Consider the following 18367-nt stretch of genomic DNA (forward strand, 5'->3'; position numbering starts at 1 on the left):
AAAAGCTTAATTATTAATTTAGTTATTTAATTTTTTTTGTCCTCTTGTTATTTTTAGATTTAATTTAGTGGTTCAACTTTTTAAAAAAATTCAATTTAATCTTTTTATTATTTTTTATTCAATTTAGTATTTTTTTTAAGATCCAATTTTGTCCTTTCCAATTTGAGACCAAGTTAATAATTAAGTTTAATTACAATTTATATGTACATGTTAAAATAATTTTTTAGAATTTATACATCAAATCACTTCACTTAAATGTAAAAAAAAATTGAGTATTTAGGTGAAGTGACTTGATGTATAAATTATGAAAAATTATTTTAACATGTATATATAAGTTGTAATTAAACTTAATTACTAATTTGATCTAAAATCGGAGAAGACAAAATTATATCATTAAAAAAAAGAAATACTAAATTAAATACAAAATAATAAAGAGATCAAATTGAACATTTTAAAAAAATTAGATGATTAAATTAAACCAAACAATAATAAGAAAATAAAAAAGAACTAAATTAATAAATTAGAAAACTGAATCATTAATTAAACCTTTTAAAAATTATGGTAGAAGGCCTACTCTTTTGTACCAGTAAAAATCTTCACTTACTTCTTTTTTAACTTTGGAGTGTATATTTTAGAACGTAACATATAAATTTTACATTTGAAATATCTAACTTTTAAAATATAGAAATTGGGATGAGAAAAAAAAAATGTGATGGAGAGATGGATGAGTCAAAGAAACATTAAAAGCTGTATCTATCAAATATCTAACTCTTTAAAGCTATACCTTTGACTGATTGGTTCTTCCTTTGACTAAACCCACCAAGAATTGGAACAACCAAACAACCCCACTTGTCTTCCACAAAATACTAAATAATGAAAGAAACTGTGAAAGAATTGGAAGAAATAATAGTGGTAACTAAACATAATGTAATGACAATATACAATGTTAATTGATGAGTGGTCCAAAGCATGCACTAAGAAGAAGAAGATGATTCAAATTTGTAGTGCTTATCCACAGCAACTGAAACATCCCAAGTGCAATGGAGTCCTTTTGGGATGGTCACAAGGTCTCCAACACCAAACTCTACAAACTCTGATGACCCTTTTGGGTATGCCTTCACCTTCCCTTTCAACAAATAGCATGTCTCTTCAGCATCAAACTTTAATTGGTACTTCCCTGGAGAGCAGCCCCATCTTTCATTTTTCATTTTTTTTACCAACCCCACCAAAAGAAAAAAAGAAGAAGGAAGAGCATAAATAATTATACATGGAGACAGAAGAAAATATCATAACAAAGAGGTGAAAAAGAAAAGAGAGTATGCATGCATACTTGGGCCAACACTTGATATTCAATTCAGCTAGACGTGACTCTGGAGGATTGCTTTCAATGGTGATTCTAAGATTTGAATTGGAATCGGAAGCCATGGGTTGATGAAGAGAATAGTATAAAGAACGAAGTTGAAAACAGTAGAGCACTGAGAAAAACTAGGTTTGTGTTAGGGATTTTGAAGAGAAGAATAGAATATTTGGGATCCGAGATTGAATATTATGATATGAGGAAGTTGGGTATCTCCATATTTAACAACTACCAATCAAATCATGCCAAGTTGTTTTTCAACGAAATCATTTATTGCACTATGCCTCAATGGAAATGAACTATGCAACTAGGGAGGTTTCGATTTGTTTAAAAAAAATATCATTAAGCACGAGAAATTAAAAACACTTGTTAATTAAAAAATTTAAATTTCAAAGTAAATAAGAAAAAAGATTCCGGCATTCTTAAGTCTAACAAAATTATGAATAATTTAAAACTAAAAACTAAAATTACAGAAAAATAACTTCGGAACTAAAATTGCAGATTTTATAAAATGAAAGAATTTAAGGTACAAATAAGATAATTTTTTTTAAATAAAATGTTTAAGGAACTCGTTGTCAAAATTTTAACTTTAACGAAATAAGGGATCGGATCTTCATTTTATGAATGTTGAATCATCAACGCAGCGTTCCAAATACATTAAAAAACTAATTTGCAAAAGTAGTAGATGACAGAACATGAGGTCCAAGCCAAGAACTTTTAGGTCATTAAACTCTCTTCAGTCTTGTCAGTCCGAACCAGTATGAGCAAAAAGTAGGGCCGCATTTGTGCCTCCGAAACCAAAAGAGTTTGACATAGCTACTCTAATTGGCCTTTCCTCTGAAGCAGACAATGGCATGAAACCATCATCGAACACAGGATCTGGCTTAGTTAAATTCAGAGTTAATGGAGCAATTCCCTGTCATAACAACATCATACAAACCGATATAATAGATTAAACATACGTACAAAAATTCTTCCCCACAACTTCCTGAAAAAAGTGCATATTGCTTACATGTCGTATTGCTAATATTGCGAAAATCGCTTCAACAGCTCCAGCTGCACCTAGGAGATGACCAATAGCCCCCTGTAAAAATTGTCTCAATTAAGAAGCAACGGACACTTTAGATTATACAGACAATCAGATAAGTAAAAAGATCTGTAGCTTTACCTTTGTGGAGGAGAAGGCTAAAGCAGATGAGCTTGTTCGGTCAGAGAACATGGTTTTGATAGCATTACCTTCTATGGTATCGCCTATATAAATAATTCTGGTGAGAAAATTTACGGCAAAAGCACAGACACAGAGATGTAGTATTAAAACAATAATAATATTCAAGCTTAAATTGCTGGACTCGGCATAGGTTCACTTCACTTGCCCAACGGTGTAGATGTAGCATGTGCATTTATGTAATCCACTTCAGAAGGATGGAGACCTGACTGCGTATCATGAAAATCGGTTAAAATGAGTATATCTAGACATGTCTAACTAAGCCAATGCACAAAGCAAACGAAAATACATATGGCAGAAGAATTTCATTCGTAATAATGATTAAGACTAAAGTTCTGCTAAATAGGCGTGCAGATCTCTCAAATAATAAATGCTAAAAGCACCCAAGTATCTAGCATATTCTGTTATAATAATGGTTTGGCCATCTTGTGTGGACATTTATCATTGTGACATAACATAATCTTCACTTACATAATTTTCAGTAGGGCAGGTATACATCAAAAGTTGGAAGCTCAGCCGACAGAACCTCTAATGATGCATAACGAATGCAGAGCAATACAGGATGATAAAAGATACCTGTCTTAAAGCATGAGTCATAGCCATAATGGCACCTCTTCCATCACTAGGAGGTTGAGTGATATGGTATGCATCACCTAGTTAAATTCCACATGAAAGAAGTCAACCAAATATAAAATTAAGGCTATAAGAAAATCTTATATCCTGCAACAAACTACCTGACATCCCATAGCCACGAATCTCTGCATAGACATTGGCTCCTCGATTTTTTGCATGCTCAAATTCCTTAAAGATTGGAGAGCAAATAATTGAGAAATGTCAAATATTATAAATAAAATATAAAACACAATAAAGTTCTTAACCAACCTCCAAGACCAAGACTCCAGAACCTTCACCTATCCTGAGTAAAAGTAACTTTGATATAAGCAGCAAGGCTTATATAAAAAACAAACATGATTATAATCAGAGACAAATGTTCAATGTTAATATACTTACACAAACCCATCTCGACCACAATCAAATGGTCGTGATGCTTCCAGAGGGCTTGAATTATATTTTGTTGTCAAAGCCCGAGACCTGCAAGTCTCCATAATCAGATTTAAAATATCAGAGGGAAAAAAGGACAAATTATTACTGAAGTTGTCAATAATAACAGAGGACACAGGGCATTGATCATAATTTACCTGCAGAATCCTGCAATTGATAATACATCAATGCTGGACTCTGTTCCTCCAGCCAACATAACATCTGCATCCCCAAATTGAATCATTCTCATTGCATCACCAATAGAATGTGAACCAGTGGCACATGCAGTTACTGCAGCATGATTTGGTCCCTACATTCAAGAATTCCGGAATAGGGAACATGTTTTTCCATTGCTCAGTATTATTAAGGATAGAAAAGGTCATAGCATAACAACATCCTCATAGCTCCGAAACAATGCCTTTACTATTTCCTTTTTCTGATAATTTTGTTGACATGTGTTATAATTAATAATTGTTCTACAGGGAGATATAACATTTTTTTTTGAGTATTTAAACTCTCAAAGCTGATGGACAGACAATTACTCATCCAAATTAACATGAAGGATTTTTTTTGTCTCAGAAGGCTGTTACTTTTCATTGGATAATGATCTTAGAAATTATTATAAGATGAAGAAACATTGAAGCAAGAAGATATATTTCCTACATTCATTCTATAGAAGGGCAAACAATTCTATAATATAGAAATAACTTTCATCTTAAAATCCACAATACAAGTATTTATAAGCTAGCGTGTCCAGCGCTCCAGCAATTGAAGGAGGCCAGGAGCTCATTCATATTTGCACTTTGTAGTATAGAATATAACTCAGGAGAAAGTAGTCTCTTCACCTGGAACCCATATTTCATGCTCACATGACCCGATGCCATATTGATCAATATGCGTGGGATAAAAAATGGACTAAGGCGACGAAGACGCTGTATTCAGGGTAGAAGAAGTAAATATCAAATGCAGTATAATTTATTTAAATTACTAAACATTTCGCTGCCATAACTAAAAGCACTTGTTGAAAAACTTTGACAGGGAAAGATTATCAAAATTGTTCAAGACCATTGGATTTCAACTAACTGACCTTCTCACAGATCAGTTGAGCAGAATCTAGGATGTCACTAACGCTTCCAGTTCCCCCACCAATAGACACTCCCTAATAGTTTGAAGTTTTAACACAAGTTACACAAGGAAAAATTCAAAAAAAAAAATATTTATTATACAAATTCAAAAAATGCATACCGTTCTTTCCTTATCTTCCTGCTCAGTGGGAAACCAATTAGAATCCTTGAGAGCTTCATCAGCAGCACACAGTGCATATGCTATAAACCTTGCTATTGATCGATGGTCCTAAGGTAAATGTCACAGTACTATTATGGCATCAATAAGCATATTAAAGTTCATCCCAGCTAAAGTACAGAGTGCTGTATCAAAAGTCATCTCATCAGCCAGTGTAGGAGATAACGATAACGATGATAATAACAAGATTACCTTAGAATTAAGCCAGATTTGATCGTTGAATTCACCTGGATTGGTTCCAGTAGGAACAAGAGCAGCAACTTTGGATGTCAACTGTTCGAAGGCACTCAACTGAGTTTCCTTATCAAAAGAATTCATCTTGAGGTCTTCCAAAGACAATGCCCTTACCCCACAATCCCCATCAATGAGGCGCTTCCATGTTGTGCCCACTCCACAACCAAGAGGAGTAACCATACCTAACCCTAAAACATCGTGAATTGAAATGAAATCTGAACTCAGCACTGAAAAACAACATGATATGAATTTAAGGAATAGTTAGCTAGTCAGTTACCGGTAACAACTACTCTACGGGAAGAAACAACGGGAGGAGGTGGAAAAGTTGCAGAGGAAATGGTTCGGTGAAAGGAAATCAAAAAATTTCTCGCAGTTCTACGCATAGTTGCCATATAATTATCTAGTAAGAATCTGAAACTAGAATTTCCCCAATCCTTTTCTTTCTACTCTCAGTACTCACTCTCTGTGGAAGAAACCAACCACTTCCGGTGGCGCTGTGATATGAGGAACCTAAACAAAACCAATCGAATTAAACCCTAAACCCACTCTTTCAGGCAATCTAAGAACAGACATTCACATTCACATTCTGTAGCCTATGAGCTCTCATGTTCTATGGTTCACAACAACTCTTTCTCAAAAAAAAAAAAAAATTATTACTTTTTCATCTTCAATTGCGTAAATTGCCTAAATCGAAGGCTTAAATATTTCTTTGTTCTCACTTTTGTAACTGTTGGTGCGGATGGTCTTATTTTTATCAAATATTTTAAATGATTCTCAATTTTGTAATTCGTGTTTAATTTAGTTTTTTTATATGATGTCGTTTAAATGAGTAACAGAATACTACACATGTGACACTGTTTGTATTACATTGTATTGAGGTGTATTACGTGTATTGTACATGTGTAGTAAATAGGTGAGTTAGGGTTTTGAAAATGAATTATTGGACAGTTGGTGAGTTGCTGCAATCTTCTTCCTCCATTCCCAATTCATGTTGATACCTTTATTTCAGGGCTGATCCAAGAAAAAGATCGCAACAAGAAAAAGGGAGCAGGAATAAGAGAAAATTCAGGGTTGATCCACCTTTAGAAGAGCCAAATAAGAGAATTCCTTCAGCTCAACATGAAAGCCTAAGTTATGAATTCTCTGCTGAAAAGTTTGAAATAACCCCACGTCATGGGCAAGTTAGTACCCAAATTCTATTCTCGTTGTTGGTAACCCAAATGCATTACCAGCTATGGATATTGATCTTTCTCTTTCTTTGTCTTCAAAAAGTGAGTATCATGTTACATCTATATGCTGTAATAATGAGGCACCCAATAGTAGTTGTGTAGGGATACCACGCGACAAGCCCCTAGGATAGTGGATACCCTAAGATAGGATGAAATGATTTTGAAGCTAGTTCCATGGGTTCATGAGCTCCAAAACCAGCTTCAAGAATGGACAGAGTAGGCAAATCAAAAGGTTATACAGGTTGCTCGGCGGTTGAGCAAGGACAAGGCTGAGCTTAAGACACTAGAGGAAAACACTATGAAAACGATTTCAGAGATGGAAAATGCCTTGTGTAAATCAAGTTCTCAAGTAGAACGAACTAATGCAAATGTTCGCAAGCTTGAGGTAGAGATTGTTGTGCTGCGGAAAGAGATGGAGGTTGCTAGGTTACGTGCAGCAGAATCAGCCACAAGCTCTCAGGAGGTCTCAAGGAGGGAAAGGAAGACCCAAATGAAGTTTCAATCATGGGAAAAGCAGAAATCCTCGTTCCAGGAAGAGCTAATGGCTGAAAAACACAAATTAGCTCAATTTCAGTAAGAATTAGGGCAAGCTAAAGCACAATAGGATCACCAATTGCAGTAACTCACCAACTACCCAACAATTTATTTTCAAAACCCTAGCTGACCTATTTATCCCCAAATATCTAATTACTACACCTGTATAGTACACGTAATACACCTTAATACAACGTAATACAAATAGTGCCACCTGTACAGTGCTATGTTATTGATTTAAATGGCGTCACAGAAAATGACTAAATTAAATACGAATTGCGAATATGATGACCATTTTAAACATTTGGTAAAAATGAGGACCATCCATAACAAACACTACGAAAATGAGGACGAAAAAGGTATTCAAACCAATATTTTATTCACTTCATGTTCAAGTAAAAATTGGAATTAGTATTTTTTGGAAATCTTGAATTAATGTAGTTTATTAGATCTAAAAATGCGTAAATTTAGTTATTTAAACTAATTTTTCTTTTAAATTTATTTAACGTTTCAAACGTGTTTGTCATTTAATATTGAAGTGAACATGTGTCAAACGGTATAAATATGTTAGTTTTGAAATGGTTGAAAAGCCAAGAAGGGGGGGTTGAATTGGCTAGTTAAAACTTTAGGCTATTTTTGCAAGCTAAAAACCTCCTTTAATTGAATCAAATAGATCACCAAGTTAGGATCCAAATAGTACTGGACTATACACTTTCAGTCAATCAAAAACAGAGTTAATAGATTGATTTTACTAAACAGATTCTGTTCTGGTATAATCAATCGATTGAAACTGAAAAACAGTCGACTGAAATACTGGGAAAAATGCAGAAATATGAATTTGAATTTTAAACTAGAAACAATGCTCAAGAATGATCAAGATCAATTCCAAATGATTATACAAACATGCTCAATGCTTCAGATGCTATAAAAACATGCAAGAACATGAAAAAAATGATTAAAGCACAAGTTCTTGAAACTTTAAAATGAAAATGCAAGAGAGAAAGGTTAGAGAAGAGAGGACACCACAAATTTTTATACTGGTTCACTCAAACATGAGCTACATCCAGTTAGTCAAGGCAACCTGAGCTTGACTTTGCACTATTTCAAAAGTTTTACAAAGAATCCACCCTTACACTTCCAAAATATGCAAAAACACCACAAAAGACTCTTGAATCATACAAGAATCACACCAGCACAGCAAGAACCCTCTTACAGACCTGGAAAACCACCAGGCACACACACAAAGCTTGAGAAAGATCAAACCTTAGTGGTAGCACAACCTTGCCTACCACAAACCACTTTCTCCAAGCTTCAAACCAAGCCAAAAGCTTCAAGAATTGATCCAAGATCAATCTTCAACAGCTGCAACACCTATGATCACGAAGGAGAGAGTTTCCACACATTTCTAGAACCAAATCGTGCTCTAAAATGATCAACGAACCTCTCTTTCGAAAATCACAACTTTTATAGTCAAACTGTTACGAAATTCAACAGGTTGATTTTCAAATCAATCGGTTGATTTCACTTAACTTAAGTGAAATCAGTCAATTAAAATCTAAATCAACTGATTGAATTTGTTGCAGTTTAAGACTACTACAGCCAACCTTTTAACCTGTTAAAAAGTCATTCAACAGATTAAAAGAGACATCTTAACCTGTTGAAAAACCATTCAACAGATTAAAAACACACCAAAGACCAAACAACATCTAATTAATGCTTTAAGGTCTACAACATGAATTACAAATTACAAGTACACTTTCTTAATGATGTAATTACATGGAGAGCACATGTTTCAGCCTTGATCACCATGGATATCATCAAATCTCCTTTCCTTCATCAATGTAGGCTTCATTCCAATGTTTATGGCTTCAAGATAGTTCAAAAGAGCTTCATTCAATCTTCATCAAATCTTCAAGAAGCAAACCACCTTGGCTTCTCATGTCAACAAAATAAACTAAAATACTATAACAAAATATGTTTGAAACGTCAAATAAATTTAATAAAATTTGGTTAAAATGACTAAATTCACGCATTTACATAATTGAGAAACTAAATTGATTTAAGGATTCAAAAAGGACTAATTTCAATTTTTACTAAAAGTTGAAGAACAAAATCATATTTAACCATACATTTAATAAACACAACCATTTTTGGTCTTCAAGACTTCACATTCTACAATTTTAGATATAACTTTTTTTATTGAATATTTTTTTTAAACTTTTTTTATTAAATGATGTTGATCACCTTAAAATTATGGTATCATTATTAAGTAGTTATCGTGATGTAGGATTATCTTATTCCTTTTAGAAGATTATTGAATATGGTGATGATTGATTAAGAAAACCAAGGAAATTTCCACTGAACATTAAGATAGCAAGCTATCTAGATGTGAATGTTCCTTTCCAAGGTTCTAGAGAAGAGAAGAATGGATTGATTCAAAACAAATAAGAGTGGATAACACATAAAAAGAGTAAAACCCAAGTCACACACACAAAGGAAGAAGAAAGCATAAAATGGAAAGGAAATGAATGATAAAAATGTGAGAAGCACGCCACTACAAGGCGAGGCTAGAAGAAACCATGACAACCTTGAAGATGAGTGGATGTGTGTCGCCACTTGAATCAAGATTCAAGATAAGGCTTAAAAGAACTTCACTCCCTAAGCAGGAAGACTCTCACAATGGTTGATACACAAAGGTGTTTAATTTCTCTAAAATGTTCAACCCTAGTACAAGTGTTAGAGGTCCCTTTAAATTGAAGTGTCTAGGGGCCTCTTAGCAAAAGCAAATAAGCTAAAAAGGATTACAATGCAAATAACAAAACCTAGAGTCTAGAAAGTAGGTTAATAAGCACATGGACACATTCTAGAAGCCTTCTTGGCCAAGACAAGGTGGATGCTCCTTCTAGATGTTTCTAGACTTCTTGGTGGCCAAGGCATGTGGTCATCCTTTCTAGATGTTTCTAGAAAGCTTTCCTCCTTCTCTTTCCTTCACATGTGCTCTCCAAAAGCCATCTAAATGCGTCACTTGTCCTTCCTTGTCCCACCTCTTAATGAACCTATAAAACAAGTTAATTTTGTATTAGCATGTTGGCTTTAGGTTAAGTTAATTCTTTGAGTCAACAAGTCAACCCAAAGTCAAGGTCAAAAAGTCAACTTAAAAATAGTCAACCAAGCCAACTTAATGGAATTTTAAACTAAAGAAAATAAAAGCAAAGGAAGGTATCAAGGAACTCCCTTTCTTCTAAGCATGTGCCATGGGCTATCATCCTTGGTAGGGATCAATCCTTTATCATATCGGAATGGACATGAATGCATGTATTGATGTGACATTGGTCAAGCTATTAAAATAGTTCGATTTATATAACAAATTTGTCCGTGTAATCTAATTAATCTGAGTGAGTCTTGCAAATATTGGCTTAGTTTATGGTCTAAATATTTTGTAATTACTAGAGTAAATTTGTTTCTATCATGGATTGTTTTTATAAAGTAGGTTCTTAGTGGTTGTAATTCTTCTAATATTTTATAAAATATTCTCTCTCGTATTCAATTCAATTTCTTCGAACCTTTCAGTACTTAAATACCATTTATCATAATAAGTGATTCAAGGTAGTTCGATTCATGGTTATGGTGTTACACTAATTAAAAAATTAGAACACCATGGTGACATTGTTACAATGTACTTTAGAAGAGTTCATGAAAAAAACGTTATAAGAAATGTTGCACTACGAGGGGTGAGATGCCTGATTTTCACTAGATAGAATCATGATTGTTCTTGCATGACCAAATTGTACTCTATCAAGCCTTCAAAGTTCGAACTAACTACTCGATCTTCAATCCGGAAATCCTTCACTCTTAGCCGTCCTCATCCAGAGTGCAGGAGTGCTTACAAAAAACACTTTGATACTTAAAATAGCATTGGTATTGTCAAAGAATCTCAAAGAATTTCAAGGTATAATAATTGCGTAATAAATACATAAGTAACGTAATATATATATATATATATATATATATATATATATATATATATATATATGTATGTACATATATATATACATATATATACATATATATACATATATATACATATATATATATGTACATACATATATATATATATATATATATACATATATTTATATATGTATATATATATATATATATGTATGTACATATATATATATACATATATATATATGTATATATATGTATATATATATGTACATACATATATATATATATATATGTATATATATATGTATATATATATATATGTATATATATATATATGTATATATATATATATATATATGTATATATATATATATATACTACTTTTTCAGGCCCCATTGAAATGGACTTTTTTGGTCCAAAATACCTTTTTTAAATGTTTTTGGGTCTATTAGAGTTTGTGCAATTATCTTAGAGCTCTTGTTGCTCTATGGGGTGAGGCCAACATAGGGTAGTATGGGGTTCTTTGATTTTTTATTAAGATCAGTGTGTAGTGCCAGACCATGATGAATGAAATCGGGTACGAGTACTGTTGGATTCTTAATCTCTTGTTGGAGACAATATCCAGTACCTGGCTATGGTGAATGAGGCCAGGTACAGGTACTGTTAGATTCTTGATCCTTTTTTGGAGACAACATCTAATACTTGGCCAAGGTGAATGAGGTCAGGTACAAGTACTGTTGGATTCTTAATCTGTTGTTGGAGACAACACCCAGTACTTGACCATGGTGAATGAGGTCGGGTACAGGTACAAGTACTGTGAGATTCTTGATATGTTGTTGGAGACAACACCCAATACTTAGCCATGGTGAATGAGGTCGGGTATGGCTACTATGGGATTTAACTGATCTCTTACTGACATCAGTACCCAGTATCTAGCTATAGAGTATGAGGTTGGGGTACAGGTAGGACAATGATCATTCTTCATATTTCCTCACACAGACTTATCTAGATTCTTAGGAGAAAATGTTAATCAATGTCATACTTTTATTATTGATTGATAACATGTTGGTGAAGGTTAAGCTTGTGATAATGCACATGCGAAGACATGTATTATAGTAGATCGCAACCTAGGCAAAAACTATTAATAATTCCTATTTAGTTTGGAATGATTACAATAAGTTGATTCTTAAGTGTTTTAGAGAAGTGAATGGTGATCCTGTGATATATTTAATGAAGTTGCACATAAGATTGTGATTGAGTATTCTAAAGAGTTTAATATGATAATTGATCGTTTGAATTTGTGTAAATAATATATACTTAGTTTCTTTTTAGGGGGCTTAAAAAATGATGAAGGCTTGACCACACAAGATACAAAAGAGGGATCACAAGGAACATGTTTAGATGGGAGACTTATAGTCCTTCATCTTTATCCGTGTTTAGCATTTCATTATGTGATTTCCCTAAGTTGACTTAGTTGACTCAACCTTAGTTAACTTGTTGATCTTTGACTAAGTGTGACTTATTGACTTGACTTAAGCACCTTTTGAACTTTTGTAGAGACATTCCTTATCTCATTTTGAGAGCTTGGCCGAAATCACCTTAGGGTTTCCCACCACCCTTTTAGTTTGTGCTATCTTTAGAAGATGTTTCTAAAAAATAAGGTTTTGTATTTGCTAAGTAACCCTTTTGAACTTTGTGTTTATTTCCTAGAGACCCATAAGACTCTCTATATAAGGGGTGCTCATAAGCTTGTAATATGGTTGATCAAAGTTGAGTAAAACTTATATTGTTTCAACCACAAAACCAAGAGTTATCCTCCAAGGAGTGAAGACTCTTCCTTTGCCTTATCTTGCATAGCAAGTGGCGACTTCCATCAATCATTTCTAGGAAAGAGCTGGTCTTTTGGTTCTCACCTACGAGTGGCGTGCTCCCTTGTCCATTGTCATTTTCTATTGCTTCCATTTTTATCTTGTTTTCTTCTTGTTTCTATTTGGAAATCCTATTATGTTCATCAGTTTGTTTTGTTTCTTGATTTAATTCATCACTCTCCTTCTCAAGAACCTCTAAAAGTGAACATTTACATCTATATAGCTTGCTATCTTAATGTCCAATAGGAATCTTCTCTAGGTTTTCTTAAGAACTCAACCACCATATTTCATAAAAGCTAAAATGAACTTACATTGTTTGGTATCTAGAGCCTAGACTGTCTAAAATATGGTGTTTTTCTTGTGCTAACCACTGTGTTCTTGTGTTTTTCCTTTGGTGGATCTCTTTGAATTTTGAAGTTCAAGTTGGTGTGCAAATTTTTCCCACTTCACTTGGAGGCTTTAATGTCTAAATCTCATCCTCATGATCTTGGTTTCATTGTGAAGTTGTGCACATGTTGTTTGTTGCTTTGTTGACCCCAAACCGAGAGCTATCTAGGTTGTTACAATGCCAATTTTTTTTCTCACATGTTGAAAATGTCTTTAAATGTGCTTAACTTTGATTTTGAGTCTTTTCTCATATGTTCATTTGAAGTTTTCTAGTTCTTGTTGCTCAAAATATTTGAATATTGCATGTCTTGTTTGATGTATGTACCTTGGAATTGATTTGTGGCCTAAAATAAAGGAACTAAGTGACCAAGACACATAAAACACCTTTCTATCATCTTTGTTGAGCTAGTTGTTAAAAGAGAAATGTTTTTCAACATCTTTTGGTCTAAAATCAAGAGCATTCTTGCTTATTGGTGAACAAAAATCTGAAAATTTGTTATGTGTTGTGCTCCTAATTTGCATTTTGAGTGTTGGGTGATATTGTCAAATTAGTTCCATACTTTCACTTGGTTCTTGTCTTTCTTGGTGTGTGCATGATTTGAGCTTGGAAATTGCATGTTCAAGTATTTTTCCATAGTCTTTTTATGTACTTTTGTTGTGTTAGTCTTGTTGCAAGTTTTGTCACATGATTTTTCTCCCTTTTAGAGTTTAGCTCTTCTTATTTTTGTGCTTTTCTTACTTTTCTTTAGGTTATCTTTATTTTGTCTTAGTAGTTTTCTTTCCTTGAACTTCTTTTAGTGTTGAGGTCGTTACATATTACTTGCTCTTGAAAGTTTTTTGAAAAGTTTTTAAGGTGTTTCTTCACTCCTTTGGTGGATTTTGAGTGATAGCCTTGCCTTACTTGCTTTAGTGTGTAAACTAAACACTTGGGATTGCATTTTGAGGTGATTTGAGTCTTGATTTGTTTTTGACTTTGCCACTAACCCCTTTCTTTCTTCTTAATTTGTGAATTTTGTTGTAGGAAAAGATGAACTTAGACTCAATAGTGGGAGAGGAGGAAGAGGAGTCACCTTTGGCCTACTCTCCTCTAATTTTTACTCTACAACAAGAGGATCAACAAACACTTGCTCACATCCTCCGAGAAATGGAGATTAGTTGAAGAAAGACCTTTGATCAACTAAGGGCGAATATGAGACAAAGTGAAATCATGCTTTAAGAGTATATTCAAAGGCTTGAACTTAGTGAAGATGAAAGGAGAAGAATGAGATCATCATCATCTGAGGGCTCCTTTGGTGGTGAAGAAAGGAGAAGAGGGCACCACTATGATGGAGAAAAGAGGCACACCTCATTACCACAAAGACAATCACCTCCCATTAGGATTCCTTAATTCAAAGGAGAGAATGATCCTAAAATCTACAATGAATGAGAGAGAGAAAAAAGTGGACCAAATATTCATCATTCACTTAGTTAGTGACCAAGAGCAAATAGATCTTGTAGTGTTAGAATTTGAGGACCATGTCATGACTTGGTGGCATCAATTATGTATGGACAATATTAACCAAGAGCCACTCGCGACTTCTTGGAGGGACATTAAACATTTAATGCGCGATAGATTTTTTCCTTCCTACTATGAGAGGGAGAATCTTTTGAAGCTCCAAAGGCTTCAACAAGGGTCTATTTGTGTTGATGAATATGCCAAGTTAATGGAGTCCCTACTTCTAAAGGTGGAACTTCAATTTGAAAGTGAAGAAGAAAAAGTAGCTAGGTTTGTGAGTAGTCTATGGAGAGAGATTCAAGATGTAGTTGAGTTGCATGAGTATTCCACACTTTACAATTAGCTTTAAAAATTGAAAGTCAATTGAAAAAGAAATAAGAGGCCAAGAGAAATACTTATTATAATGATTACTACTATAAGAATTGGAAAGGTAAAGAAAGAAAAGATGAAAAACCACCCTCCAAGAGTTTCCAAGACCACCCACCTAGGACCAAATCACCTAGAGTCCCTTGTGACACTCCTAACTCTTTCCAAGGTTCAAGAACTAGTACCATAAAAAGTTTTAAATGCTTGGGTTATAGACATATTGCTTCAAATTGTCCAACTAAAAGGAACATGATCTTTAACACTAAGGAAAAGGTAGAGAGTGAGCATTCTTCCCCCTCTTCCCCCAAAAGTACTTCCTCGCGCACGTCTTCCTCTTCTTCAAGTGAGGATGAAATCAATCCTAATGAAGCAGGTTTGTTGGTGGTTAAGCGCATGTTAGACCAAGTCCCAAAAAAACTTGAATCTAAAAAAGAAACAACTTTCATTCAAGATGCCTAATCAACAACAAGCTTTGCTCCCTCATAATTGATAGTGAAAGTTGTGTCAATATTGCTTGCACAATGGTTGTGGACAAGCTTGACTTGAAAATTGTAACACCCATTTAAAGATGCCATGTGTAATCTTATAATTTGTCAAAACTTCAAACATAAAACTCTGATACCATCCTATAAAATAGGAAGCTTCACAACATTTTATTTCAAAAACCACTTGTCAAAATTTTCATCCGAATAAAACTTTATCATTCAAAATAAAACCTCATTAAAATAAACCAAACCAATTTATGTCGTCAAAATGAGACTTATTACAAGTTCTTTCAAGTTTAAAAATCAAAACAACTAAATTATTACATCTTATTCAAAGAAAACATTTCCAAATGCTTCTCAAAATCTCCCCAAAAGCTTTCCCACGAGCTTCTCATAACTATGCATCTCCATTAGCATCTACATCAACATTTGCTCCCATATAACACACACGTTATATGATCATCGAACAAACACAAACAACACTAAAAGTAAAGGCGAGTTAACCATATAAAACATCATTCCACATTATATTGCCAACATCCAACTCAACTTGCATTATCACGATATATGCATAACATCAACCAAGATAACAACCCACCACGTGTTCCCAAAATCACAACATGCAATCATCAACATATTACAACCAAGTAACATCAAACAATATGACATTCTCTTATAACCAACCATTTTACCTTTCTTGCGCAACATCGCCTCTTGCAATGGGTCATTCCTCTACTTTTCATAGACTTACAAGCAACAACTCTACCCGCTCAACAAAGTCTTGTGTAATAGCACTCTTGCTAAGATCATGGCAAAGTGATGCTAAAGTGGACAATTTTTCATTGGAAGGAAGGAAAAAGTGATGCCCCAATTTAGGAACCCTAGATTCGAGCTCATCCGAAACGAAAACATCGTTGAGCTTCTCCTACTGGAGGTGGAGCTTCACATGTTTGTTGTTTTGTACATTCTAATTATTCTGATTTGAAATGCTTGGATTCAAATACTACTAAAATATTTTTCGATTTTTTACACACATTTTGATACATAAAGAAATGGAGAAAATGTTTGGTGCATAATCAAAACCATGGCCCCAATTTACCATTAACAAAAGGTTTATCAGGTAAGCACATTTTATACCATTATTTCCTTTTTTTCTAATTTTTTCTTTTTATATTTATTCAGTTTTCTTACTGCCCTTGGACGATGTCCGACTCTTGAAAAGCTACTAAAGGATCCACACTTTTTGTGAAGTATGGAGTTAGCATTTATGGATTGAGGATTTTTTGCTTTTATTGAAATATAAAGGGCGATTCAAGAATCACTAAGATGCTAGTTCATGTGTGATGTTGAATTGATTTTAGGCATAATTTGCTCAGTTCAATACTACATAACATAACTAATTTTTAATATATAAATTTATCTAAAAACGTGTTTTGATCTTATTTAGATGTTGACGAATGTTTACACAATGCCATTTCATTTCAGAATGTTTACACCATGCCATTTCAGAATATATTGTTGTTTCTTTATGAACTTGATGTTGTCAACACCAGGCCTTCTACAGTTGCACCACCATCACAATGCTGAACTGGTAAGTATTTAGAGTAGGTTAATTGTTCTTGTAAGGAATAAGATTTAGAATGATTAATATACGTGAAACAAATAGTGATTAACTTAGCAAAACATTGGTCTAGATTCATTCTTCTTCTTGCCATTACTTTTCTCTCGTAACAACACTCTAAAGCTATATATATATATATATATATTATTCATCATCGGTTAATCATGTTCAACCAAATAAAGTGATCTAAGGCAATCAGATTAAATGGTTCCTAAACATAAATATATTTAAGAGTAATTATATTTTAATACTATATTATAAGCTTATAGAAGTCAATTTTATATGTTAACATGTTTATGTGCAATCTTTTCTTTCTCTAGATACCATTTGAATATTGAAATACAACTATATCCTAGTACTTTAGTAGCAAGATATATAAATCATGTTAATTTAGAATATGATTAAATATATATTTGGTCCTATTTTCGTTGTTTTTATTCAATTTGGTCATCATTTTCGTTTTATGTTCATTTAGGCTCTCATTTTCGTCAATTTGGTTCTTTTTACTAACGATGTTTAAATAGTTAACATTTTTGAACAATGCATGCCACATGTCAACTCCTGGTTTCTTTTTGTTTTTGTTTTTTTATATATTTTTTAATTTTAAAATAATTGTCCACGTGTCAAGTTATAATTGTGTCACATATCAATGTTAGTGTCACATGTTAGCTTGTGGTTGTGCTTTATTTTTTTTTCAATTTGGACCTTGTATTCGTTATTTTTGTTCAATTTAGTCCCTATATTCGTTATTTTTGTCCATTTTTGTCCCAATTTTGGTTAAAATGAATCAATTTTGTCGCTTTCAAATTGATACCAAATTTAATATCTTTTATAAAAATTATACTAATATTCTTTCTAAAATTGACATTTTTATTAATTATTTTTGAAATTTAAATATAAATTATTAAATTTAATTATAAATTGAATATAATTCTCATATTTAATTGTTAAATAGAATACAACTATTTAAAATATTATTAGAATATAATTATTAAATGTTTTCTTTTAATATTTATATTCTAAAATACTGATACTTTTACAATTGATATTTACAAATAAGGTTAATTATGTTTTTTGTCCCTCAACTATTGGTAATTTTTGGTTTTAGTCCCTCACCTGATGTTTGCACTATTTTAGTCCCTCACGTTTTATATTGCATGGAATTAGTCCTCAATTTTAAACTCCGTTAGTTGCAATTGACACTTGTCAAACGAAAGGCCATGTCAGGATCCCGTATTCAGTAGTTTAAATATTGCACGTGGTTATTTTATT

At 33.1% G+C, this 18367-nt stretch overlaps 2 protein-coding genes across 2 annotated transcripts; both read right to left on the reverse strand.

Annotated features, from left to right (window-relative positions):
* Positions 1–736: 736 nt before the first annotated feature.
* On the reverse strand, positions 737–1614 carry LOC114191656. The gene is made up of 2 exons (XM_028080964.1): positions 1331–1614; positions 737–1194 (listed from the first exon to the last, which is right to left on the reverse strand). The coding sequence occupies exons 1-2, from the start codon at positions 1423–1425 to the stop codon at positions 975–977; spliced, it is 315 nt and encodes a 104-aa protein (XP_027936765.1). The 5' UTR covers positions 1426–1614; the 3' UTR covers positions 737–974.
* A 324-nt stretch (positions 1615–1938) lies between these two features.
* LOC114191655 (3-oxoacyl-[acyl-carrier-protein] synthase, mitochondrial) lies at positions 1939–5839 on the reverse strand. Its single transcript, XM_028080963.1, has 14 exons — positions 5437–5839; positions 5118–5347; positions 4869–4976; positions 4711–4782; positions 4469–4555; positions 3782–3933; positions 3594–3674; positions 3465–3498; positions 3317–3383; positions 3159–3235; positions 2731–2791; positions 2526–2608; positions 2370–2441; positions 1939–2273 (listed from the first exon to the last, which is right to left on the reverse strand). Exons 1-14 carry the CDS (start codon positions 5549–5551, stop codon positions 2103–2105), a joined length of 1410 nt encoding a protein of 469 aa, XP_027936764.1. The 5' UTR covers positions 5552–5839; the 3' UTR covers positions 1939–2102.
* Positions 5840–18367: the final 12528 nt, after the last annotated feature.

The sequence above is a fragment of the Vigna unguiculata genome, chromosome 7 (genome assembly GCF_004118075.2).
Source record: "Vigna unguiculata cultivar IT97K-499-35 chromosome 7, ASM411807v1, whole genome shotgun sequence".
Classification (NCBI taxonomy): Eukaryota; Viridiplantae; Streptophyta; class Magnoliopsida; order Fabales; family Fabaceae; genus Vigna; species Vigna unguiculata.

Coding starts and splice junctions, on each gene's coding strand:
- LOC114191655 (XM_028080963.1), bottom strand. CDS start 5,551: ATGGCAACTATGCGTAGAACTGCGAGAAATTTTTTGATTTCCTTTCAC. Junction 4,977..5,117: donor AAATCTGGCTTAATTCTAAG/GTAATCTTGTTA, acceptor CATTTACCTTAG/GACCATCGATCAATAGCAAG. Junction 4,783..4,868: donor AGGAAGATAAGGAAAGAACG/GTATGCATTTTT, acceptor TCAAACTATTAG/GGAGTGTCTATTGGTGGGGG.
- LOC114191656 (XM_028080964.1), bottom strand. CDS start 1,425: ATGGCTTCCGATTCCAATTCAAATCTTAGAATCACCATTGAAAGCAAT. Junction 1,195..1,330: donor AATATCAAGTGTTGGCCCAA/GTATGCATGCAT, acceptor GAAAAATGAAAG/ATGGGGCTGCTCTCCAGGGA.